Raw genomic sequence first — 11,091 nt, forward strand, 5'->3', positions numbered from 1 at the left:
AGATATATAACTATTTGCGCAGCATCTGAACTAGCCTATTTTAATGACCTAGAAATTGTGGTCGTGCCTCATGTATGACATCATCAATATGGCGGCATGACCCGATAAATCGCACGCGATCAAGACTCGCATGATTCCCGTGCTGATATGAATTTCAGAGTTTTCTGCAATTTCCTGCGAATGGTTCTGGATTCCCGCATATTAACACATCAAAACAATACGTTATAGGAGCTCTCAGCGAGAACCTGCTTTGACACCGAAGTTAACGGGGAAAAGCCATAGCAAAAGAAATTATATCTCCATAGCCCTATTATTGGTAGAAGAAACTAAAACTTGTCGCACTAAACAACAAAAAGTACATAGTAAGTTTATCGAGTGTCATGGCACTCAAGGCTGCTACCACGATAATTGTAGGACTTCAATATATATGCAACACTTTTCACTACACAAAGATTTGCTTTTGCTACAGTGTATTGTAGTTTTGTCAGCTTTTCTACCAGGTTGTTGAAATGAAATCTGTTGATGGGCACCAGTGCTGTTGCTACAAGCGCGTTGGCCGGTATACAATTGTCAGGCATTGTGTTAAACAGGCATCTTTCATGCCGAGAGAACGATACCCTGACTAGCTAATGGTATATGTTTAGTGAATACTAGGAACTCTGTTTGTTGAACGTTAAGTAGATATCACGGCCTCTCACGATACGTACAGTTCGACGGAAAACTTAGATATAATAGAACAATTTTGCATTGCCGCATTTATACGAATATCCGCTTCGGCAAAATAAACACATTAAAATTTGATCATAATGAGTTATTAGATTGAAAGAAAATTCACCACCAATATCTATTTCCAACAAAAAAAAGAGGACTAACGTCTACGGATAGTGATTAACAGCCACAATACACCTTCACGATATGATACAGCAGCCCCTGTCTTCTCTCAATTTTCCCTCGCTTCTTTCGACTACACCTTTTTTCACAGCTTTCGCAGGTTTACCCACCTTCGGACCTTTACTTTTCACATGTTTTTTGCCCGGTGATACTAGGGCTTTCTTTTTTAATGAGGGTGTGTCCTCTTTCTTCTCTTCCGAACCTTTGGGTGCCGTTACGCCTTTCGTAATCGGCCCAAGCCCTTTCTGACCCTTAGGAATAACAGGAGGCGGAGCTGGAGGCGATTCCTTCGTACTTGCAGGCTCTATAAGTATTGCTTCTGCTGCTTCACCGGACTGGGATGAACTCTCCGTAGACACTTGGGGTGGTGAGTCAGGTGATGCCGTAATCGATTGATCGGAAGGTAACTCGTCGATGTGCGCCTTCAATGGCTGGATGAGTAATTCTGTCAGTTCAGTGGAAGCTGAAGTAGGCGATTGAGGTTGCTGTACCGACTCTATCGGTTTTGCTGGTTCGTCTAACGTTACCGGCTCCTTAGCTGGTACTTGCTCCGTTAGTACGACCTTCACCTGAGATGACGTTCCCAGTGCCGCAGGTACTGCCACCTTGGCCGACTTGGCCACCTTGGCCGACTTGGCCACCTTGGCCGACTTGGCCGACTTGGCAGACTTGGCCACCTTGGCAGACTTGGCCACCTTGGCAGACTTGGCCACCTTGGCAGACTTGGCCACCTTTACAACAGGCTTGTCCGACTTAGCTGCCGACCGCCTTGCGAATTTGATGATGAGCGATCGACGCACAGAGCGACGGACAGACCGCTTCGATTTCGGAGTCGTCTGTGGACTCTTATCCGGCGGTTCAAAAGAGGGTAACGGCGGAAAAATCGCCGGTAAGAGACATATTGAATAATCTCGAATTGGAAGCTTGTCATATGACTCACGCCGCATGGGTCTTATAGATTTTGTTTTTTTCTTAGGCTCAGATAGTTTTTTCTCCTCAGCAGGAGGCTGCTCACGTTTACTGACCTCCTCGTCTTCCGAACTATTTTTGGTTTCTACGGACAGTTTACTTGGTAGTACTGCTTTGGTTTCGACGACAAAATCAAAATCCTCCTTGTTCGGCGATGCCTTCGCAGACGCTTTTTTCTTTTTTTCTTTATTCGGCTTTCCTCCTGGCTTTTCCCCTGGGGCGCCGCCTCTTCGAAATCACGCGTACAGAATTGGTTATTACAAAGTTAAAGATGTATCTTTTTTTTTTTTTCTGAAAGTTGTCAACCCAATCAATGTACAAGTGCACAACTAAGATTGCAAGCTACGAATAGTTCACTTAAATTTAACTAAGCTCGTTTTCTATTTCGTTCAATTTTAATTGATCGACTTTTAATCGAACAAGTTGAAATCACTGAGTGGAATATCCGACTACTATCCGGATATGAAGGCATCAATGCCACATTACAATTATGCAGATGCGTGTGAGATCAGGCATCGCGGAACGTGCGAATTGTTGAGGTTGCAGGCGTGCTTCGTGTTTTCGATGTTTCTTCCTGCCGAGCCCATTTCCCCTGCACACAATACGCAATCGAACGTTCCCGCTCTTTCTGATAAGGGAAGCGTGCACCGATACTTATTACTAAGCATGTTTGTAAATAGCCAATTTTGTGTCATCTCCCTAAATTTCAGTTACCCCCACTATTGGTACTTGTGAAATACTTACGACAGATTTTTAACGTTATGATTCATGCGTGACACCGTTAGTCCAGTTCGCGTTTCAAACTATTGTCGGCATTACGAGTCGTTTAGTTATACGGGCTGATTATAATTGTTATTTCGAGCGACAAATCATCTGCCATGGACAGCTAGTAATATATTACTTAGGTAAAATTACCGTGATTCCATACTTTCCGTAATCAAGTGTCGATGCTTAAAACTATAGCCAAATTAAAAAATCACCATATTTATTGTTTTGAATTAGCGATTTTTTTAACTGTTATTATAAAAACAAATAGGGATACGTTACTAGCCTATAACTCATAAAATGGCGCAGCATTTTCCTTTTTTACTACCGCGCCGAGTTCCGTTTTCTTGCTCTGCGATTAGAAATGCTTCCGCTCCCATTGTGTTCGCAGCGCCTTTTTTTGCAGTATTTGTTATGTCGCCCTTCTTGAATCGTTCTCTTGGCTCCTCCGATGCTGGCGCATTGTCGTTTGATGCGGGTTCCTTAGCGGCTGGCAATGCAGGTGGCAGTGACACAGTGCATTTAGCTGGAGCCGCTTTCTCCTTAATCTCTTTCTTATTCGGTCTTTTTGTTTTTTCATCGGCCTTTGAGCCAACTCTTCCTCGAGGCCTGGCGGGTGCATCAACCTCGTCCGGATCTGAAGCATTGGATTCTGTTGATCCCGACGTATTCCGGGGTGTAAAAATAAAATCCTGGCCAGTTGTATTTTCTGGCCCCGAAAGGTCACTCAAGGATACGCCCACTGAGTTCGACTTATCCTGTGCCGGTGGCGGCATCGAAGCTTAAGTAGTTAAGTACAATGGTCGCGTTCTGACGCGCACACAAAGAACATCTAACAGCTTCGCCGAAATTTCATCTCAGCGCCCACGAAACCAATAGCCCCTACCGGGCCAAAACCGCGTCGTAAGGAGTCACTTTTTTGTTGCTACGAATGCTGCTAGCTTCACTTACAAGCAGATACGATACGTACCATGCTTTCTTATTAGGTCAACTTCCAAGATAACTAAATCAATTGAGATAAAAGAGTTTACTTCGGGGGCTGAGGGGGGGTGGTTGGGTGCCAATAATCGTACTACATCGTATGCAAAATTTCGTTGTTACAAATTACTAAATGGTAGGTACACCAGCACGATAAGGTAGAATCACTTGCTCGGTGCTCACAAGCGATTCAGAGTTACTGGCTGATGTAACATTGAAACGACTTTGAAGCCGTTGGTAAGGTATGGATTTGAAATGGATGTGGTTAACGCAGCAGAATCCGCAGTTATAATTAATGTCACAAAATAAAATTCGCGTCTACAGACCTTCCGATAAACTTCATGATCGCTGCTGTTGACAGATAAACGTACACCAGAAGCCAGTCTCCTACCGTGTATGATTTCGCTTGATATGCGGTAACCAATAAGGCTCTTCGACTGGCACGGATCTGCAAACTTTCACGAACTTTCATTAGTCAATGAATTAACTTTAAAAATGAAAAAAAAAATCGTAAAGCTGGTAACGAGACAGCTAAACTCTCCCTTGCCCAATCCAGCCTTAATCATCATGCTTGAGCGTAGCGGGACCAATGATTTCGTGAGTATAGACTCTATGCCAACAGTTGGAAACCAGCAGTGAATCAATGGTACAAGCCTTTTTGTGCGTTATGCAAATTTTACATTAGACTTACATTTTCTAACCTAGTGGTCATTTGATGAGCTGTAAGCCATGAGGCGAATCCCAGCCGTTGAGGACATCGGGTCAAAAGTCGCTTACTGAAGACGGTGACAAGGGCTCGTAATTAGTCACAAACTAGCAAATAGTTGACCTGAGCCTGGTGTGTCGTTCACGATATGCACATAGTCGATGCAAATAACAATATTAGGCCAGTTAGCCTTGTCCGGTTTCGCCGTGTCAAGGACAAGAGCTTGATACTAACACATCGTTGTTAAGACGTCGATTGTTTATAGCATTAAAAATCTAAAGGATTCTGCGAATGCATTGACTTTCCAAGGCGATCGGCGCACCAGAGGCGCCCCGTTGATCTGGTCTCATTTGGCCTGCAGTATCTGTAACAGAGATTCTTTGTGCACTTTTCAGACAATAGCAAGCAGCCATTTGCATTGAAAACAGTTCACTTACTGACTAATTACAAAATACACTTACCTATTTTACTGCAGTTCCGTCTGGAGGAAACTTAGTGTAGCAGTTCCCGCGATTCGAATGCCTGCACATCGTTCGCCCGCTACTTTACTCTGCCAGAAAGCAGTGGTTTTCGGCAGATTTCATAATGACTACGTCCACAGTATTTTACATAGTACCCCCTATCGGATTTTAGCCAGGCGGAGTGGCGTCACTTTCTCGCGCACAGAGTTATCAGCATGTCTCTATTATCCATGGGACATAGCCTTGGTGGAACGTTTCGTCACGAATTGTGAATCCGAGCTCGATCTAAGCGCCGATGTTGGCGCTTCGTATTGGATCCGCCTCGTTGGAATACTGGAAATAAATTGGAATATTACGCTTATCTATAACATTACCATTGCCGTTGCGATGACCCCTCCATGTAGTATGTATGGTAACAGTAGATCATTGAACTCTAGATAAAAGTCAACTAGCGATCTTAATATGATATAAATCACAGCATCACTTCAAGAAAAAACAAGTTTCCTTTGATAAGCCTCTTCAGTTCAAATAAATTAGGTCTTAAACCGTTTTTCAGGTAACGAAAAAGTGTCTATTAGGCAGGTTTCAATCAAACGAAGCTTGATTGCAGTTTAGTACTGGCATTATATTCGAATCGGTTTCCCCTCACCACAAGCAGGCCACCCTTACCTTAAAAGGCTTACTGTCACTAAGAGATTTCAGTCCAGGCAACTAAATCTTAACTAGATAGTTAGTTAATAGTTAATTTATAGCCGGCGGCTTAATCCCTATCACATAGCAGATAATTATCCAATTCTCATGTATAGAACCTCGTCGGAAACATAAGATACTCAGCGAACTCAAAACCAATCATGTACACCGTTCCTCGGAGCCTATTGGAGTATACTCTGGTACATTAACATTACTGTGTAGCTAAACTGTTGCATCCATTAATCAATTGCCAATTAAGAATGAATTTAATAATAATAATATGTATTCTGTCTTCAGCAAATGAAAAATGTAGCTTTAAAGGTTGTCTGTATAAAAAAATTTCCACCCCTTTGCTAGAACACCTTCCACGCCTGTTGTCTTTTCCATCGGGTGCTGGTAGAATAAGTGTAAAATGCTGAATGGAATAAGAAAGCCTATTCTGAATAGTGATTAACGCTTTCCACAATATTCCTCACACTGTAATTTGTTTGTTAGGCCAAACGCTCGTTAGGTTTCTTAAGTGTAAAACTTAAACAAAATACGATGAGGGCCTATATTAAATATTTTTTTAGAGTTTTTTTAGTTAGACGAATACTTATGTTGTGGTATATTTAGTTTGACAAAAAAAAAAATTTTCATTTTATTCCAGAAGAAAATAAAGCAGTATACGTTTTGCTGTTGGTTTTTAGTATTTAAACTAAGCCATTAGAATTTTTAGGGTTAGATTAGAATGTTTTCCTAATAGGCCATTTAGTACTTTTAGGAAAGATATACCAATCATCAGTGTCTTCAGGAATTTGAGATGCATACAAGGTCACCCAAACAACGGCAGAATGGACAAAACATGTTCCTTCCTCTGCGTATCCTATAGGTGTGGCAGTTTCACATTACCAAGCAGTTAATAGCGCTTTTAACTAGTCCATCAACCGTCTAAATGTGAACCATTAGACTGCCATTTTGCCGACACTTCTGCTCGAGACCTTTAGAACGACGCTGAACTAAATTACCAGAAAAAAACGGATGTACCGCTTACACAAGTAAAGGTCCAGAAGTCCCGGATGCGATAACCTGGCGTAGGCGTCTTATGGTCCTCACACAAACTTCAACGGTATCTAAAAATAAAAAAGTTGAAATTTTCCTTATACATAAACATATGATTTTGTCAATATAGGGACAATGTCACGATATAACCCTATGGATCCCTGTAAAATGTACAAGCACGATACACTTTCAAATGAAAATAACTCTTCTAGAAGCAAAATATCGTCAGTAACGAGAGGCTTTCTTTAGTGCAGCAAAACCGGCAAAAGCTGTCAAGGGTAACACTGCTACCCACACTGGTTGATACAAATAGTGAATCTTATAGCAGATTCAGATCAATAAATCACTACGAATTCTCACTGAAATCCCCGCTGTCTCTAACAGATGACTTCTTGATTCGGCTCTGTATTGTTCTCTATCTATAGGGTGAGGGTTTACTTCTCATCCATGTATTGCCATCTTAAACGGAAAACGCCAAAAAAGTTTAGCCCTAGGAGGTTTGAAGGTTTAGACCGGTAGTCCTATCGACAAAAGCCTTTTCCTATTTTATACAATTACGTATTTTATCGATGATCCCAGCGTTATCTCAGTGCCCTGGACTATAAACTATCATTAGACCCCATTTAATAAGCAATACTTTTAAAAATCTTGTATACAATATAGAAGCATAGTTTTTAGTGCAGATACTTCTTTTAGCAGGATTCTAAAGTTTAGTCTTTAGCAATATCAATTAATTGTCAAAGCACGACACGTGTCGTATCTGTTTTCAAAACAATGTAATGATAGTCAAACGGTGATCGCCTGGGAAATGGGATAGATGGCTAGGGTCTCGGGGCCGAAGATAAATCTTGATTAACACGTTAGAAATAAATGTTTTTGAGTGTTATTTCGTATGATTTCGAAATATATCCGATTCCACACCATATGTTTGAGAAATTCCCGAACCGACTTCAATTCGCAGGTATTTAACTTCTGCAGCCCGACTTAATGTCAGGTAGGGGGTGAAAGTATTCGCATTGATATAATGTTTTACCCTTTTAACAACGAAAATATTTGGTTTTTTTTATCATACCTCGTACAAGTTAACCCACAGAAACTGCTCAGTTTATATATATATATATAGCCGCGTAGGAAACTAACATACTGTCGAGTATAGTCGAAGATATCACTGGACCTACGGTAAATATCTGTATGCATTTGTTTCCTTCATGTGAAAGTTGCCACCTTGTGCTTCGTGGTAATAGTAGGTATTAGAACGCTATCGCTAGGGAAGTATTTTAAAGGACTACCGTGTAGGACAAAGCATTACTGGAACGCAGGGTGCCAGGGCTGCTTACCACAGTATATATAAACATTCGAGTTATTATGGTTTAGGGCTCGCATTTCTTGCGTTCATGGAGAGGCACAGATGATTCGAGATGCGGTACGGCAATTATTGTACTTTCATCTGTTCGGCGACAATGACGTTGTGACCACAGATCATTTTAAAGTGGAATTTTGTACTTTTGTAACCATATAGCAGCGGGTTCTGATGACCAGATTCGTACACGAAAAGCATTTACGAAGAGGAATTGCTGAGCGGATCGAAAGGTGTCTGTGTCATCAAGAAGAATAGGAAATAAAGATCGGAAACGCAGCGGAAAGAGGAGGGCCATTTTAGGTCGCCTCACGAAGAGAATGTTACGTAATGATTTTTCGTCTGCGAGTGCAGAAAAACGCGGAATATGTACGCTTATAATAAAGACCCTATGACGTTATGTAGATTTTAGTAGTCTCGACCGAAGCATGGATGTTTCAAACGGGCTAAACAATTCCAGAGCTAGACTAATAAAGAATGGTTTATCAGATAATTGCATTTTGAGATTATGTCGAAACACTCAACACGCCTGCCTAAGGGTGTTCCAATGAAAGATTCCTGACACAAGACCTGTGTAATCGAACATCCGAGCAAAGTAATAATGAAGGCTATACTTTCCATCTACGCACCGAAACTTAAGTTATGCATACCGGATTTAACACAGTAACTCAGACAAAAAATGCTGCAAGCTAGTTTCTGGGTGGTCACTCAGTGGTCGTACTACATGATAAGTCGTTGTGTCGTACGGCAGGGTATCCCTTTGAGCAGAGTTTATCACTAAAATTGTTCATCTTGTTATGGCTAGAAATTGACCCGATTTGGGTGCGATCGAAAATGTGCGGCATAACATTAGAGTGGAGGTTAGGGCCAAACAGAAAATCATGGCCATCTCACAACTCAAGAATAGGGTACCCTCAAGAATGAGATCAGGACCCTTTTCTACATATATAGCCTTCTACATATATAACGTTACTCAATAAAATAAGGTTATAATATGTATATATTAGTTACGTTTACAAGTGAAAAGAAAATCTATGGCAAGCGAGTAACTATCGTTCATGCATATTTTAGGCAGCGAATGATATCAGATGATCGCTGACATAGGCATTCGCTTTCTGTGTCCAAGGATGAGTCTGACTGGAAGGAAAACGAGGACCACGATCCTAATGGGGTCGTTCAGGCTATTGCCTTATCAGCACACCTGATATCGATTCGAAGGTTAATGCCAGACATGAGTTACTTAATGGTAACCGGATAGTTAGGCAAAGCTTTGTATAGTTACAATAGTGGTAATAATAATAATAATGGTCATCTATTGGGATTGGGTGTTGGCTGATATAATACATTTCTAATGAAACCATTATTAATCCTTGTTAACCTCAAAGATTTTTTAGGGTTTTTTTTTTTTTTTTTACTACACTAGTACGTACCAGTACGATATTTGGCATTTGATACTGGATAGTTCGGTCGGGATAGCCATATTATACAGAGGCTAAGAATTGCATGCATCCGTCTATGTAAACTGGACCACTTGAGACGGCAAACACATTTGCTTAACTAGAATTTCATCTCAATATGCTTTGTATGGTCGTTATGGTAAGATGCTATCTTGTTACGATGATTTTTTTTGATGCAGTGCTGCTCAGACGGAATTTATTGTTAAGATCCGTAGGTGCCTGTCCTGAACGAGTAGGACATCTCCTATTTATCCCCTTCAGATAGTGATCAAGCTTGTTAACTCACGTCAAAGTATCCGAATGTTTAGAATCAATGAACTAAGTTTCCTCCACCAGGCGACATTTTCTAACAATTATTTAATCTTAAATTACTGTCAAATTCAAAATGTTGCGATATACTCATTTGAGATACCCTGTCAATATCAGTTACGGAAACTATGTGTCATGCCGTCGAATGGCCTATTCTATCCTAAGCTTTTTTTGTCCGGCTTTCGGAGAATAGCTTCACAGTGGGCTTTTCTGTGTCAAAGTGGCCGTTGCAATGCAAAGTTATTGGAACGATACAAACGCTTCTATTTAGACATTTTACACACACAATTGTATGAACGACGCATTCTGGCTGTTACAATATGCGCGTACCCAAGGTAAACATGGACTTAATAAGTGATAAGGCCAGGAGCTTGACGGTGAGCGAAATTCATGATATGCTCTCGTTGTAGTATTAGATATTTGATGTCGAATATGACCATATATTTTGATGAGTGTAGCAAAATAATACCACTCTGCAAACAGGTACTAACCTAAGCCAGTGCTTCTTCAATTCAGTTCGGAGCGGAAAAAATCCAAGAAACTATATTAACCCGTTTGGCCGAAAAGCCGTAGCCATCATCGCAGCATCATTGTGATGTTTTTGTGAAATTATTATTAATGTTGTAATATGAATCTGTATAAATAAGTCGATGGAGCATAAATTATAATTTCGTCTGCTATGGGCATCCAGTTGTGAAACGATTTCCAAGACACATTAGGCCAATTATCCTACTTTATGAGTCCAATTTGTAATAACAGGTAACAAGGCGATACCGGTAACGGTGGTGCGGACCCTGTACCTAAATTACGTCAGTCATTTAGAGGGTTTTTTGGAATCTCACCATACTACACCATCGAGTTGATGGATGACCATTAGCATAAATGTTGAATGCAGACTACCGTTCGGTAGTAGACGGTATTTCCAATATGTTGGTCGGAAAGATCTCACTGCAAATTTACGAGCCATTTGTCAGGGTATAATCGTTTCGTAAGCACGTGCAACTTATGCTTTACTTGCAAAAACCAATGAACGAGTTACAAGGCTAGAAGAGCTGTGCCGACTTTTATGAATACTTCGACTAACTGAAGCAAAGGTTTCTGTTAAGGCCTCAATCAGTCATATTAATAGGCACCTTCAACACTTGATGGGGCATTTATTTAAAAAGAAAACAGCCGTCTTTATTGTCACCGTTACTACTCTATTACTAGTGACGGTTAGTTTGAAAAATATGTAAAATTTAAAGAATATAATCCTAGCTAGATCTTCAATTTTGAGAATTTTAAAATAGCTGGTTAAGCTGAAATAATAGGCAAACATAGCTCATACACTACGTCGAAGAAAAACTAACGTACGTCAGCGTTATGGGTCATTACATGTAGAGTACGGCCAAGCAAAAAGAGACGAGAGACGTAATACGTCAGTCTTCCCAATATCCCATTCAAAATTTTCGTTCTAACAAATCTGCA

General features: G+C 40.7%; 1 protein-coding gene across 4 annotated transcripts; it reads right to left on the reverse strand.

Annotated features, from left to right (window-relative positions):
• Window positions 1–295: 295 nt before the first annotated feature.
• LOC111248069 (uncharacterized) lies at window positions 296–4,909 on the reverse strand. Of its 4 annotated transcripts, none has more exons than XM_022799801.2 (4): window positions 4,771–4,909; window positions 4,305–4,673; window positions 3,930–4,051; window positions 296–2,088 (listed from the first exon to the last, which is right to left on the reverse strand). In XM_022799801.2, exons 3-4 carry the CDS (start codon window positions 3,944–3,946, stop codon window positions 909–911), a joined length of 1,197 nt encoding a protein of 398 aa, XP_022655536.2. In that variant the 5' UTR covers window positions 3,947–4,051; window positions 4,305–4,673; window positions 4,771–4,909; the 3' UTR covers window positions 296–908. The 4 variants fall into 4 exon arrangements, with proteins under 4 accessions (XP_022655536.2, XP_022655535.2, XP_022655533.2 ...); XM_022799800.2 differs by having other exon boundaries at window positions 3,930–4,058; window positions 4,295–4,673; XM_022799798.2 differs by having other exon boundaries at window positions 297–2,088; window positions 4,295–4,673.
• Between the last annotated feature and the right edge of the window lie 6,182 nt (window positions 4,910–11,091).

This window comes from Varroa destructor, unplaced genomic scaffold (assembly GCF_002443255.2).
Source record: "Varroa destructor unplaced genomic scaffold, Vdes_3.0 BEIS01000003.1, whole genome shotgun sequence".
NCBI lineage: Eukaryota > Metazoa > Arthropoda > Arachnida > Mesostigmata > Varroidae > Varroa > Varroa destructor.

What these genes read in the sequence shown, in the direction of transcription:
- LOC111248069 (XM_022799798.2), bottom strand. Translation starts at nt 4,315, where the DNA reads ATGACCACTAGGTTAGAAAAT. An exon ending in TGACCACTAGGTTAGAAAAT is followed by an intron (nt 4,052 to 4,294) that starts GTAAGTCTAATG and finishes GAAAGTTTGCAG; the next exon opens with ATCCGTGCCAGTCGAAGAGC. An exon ending in ATCATGAAGTTTATCGGAAG is followed by an intron (nt 2,089 to 3,929) that starts GTCTGTAGACGC and finishes GTGATTTCGAAG; the next exon opens with AGGCGGCGCCCCAGGGGAAA.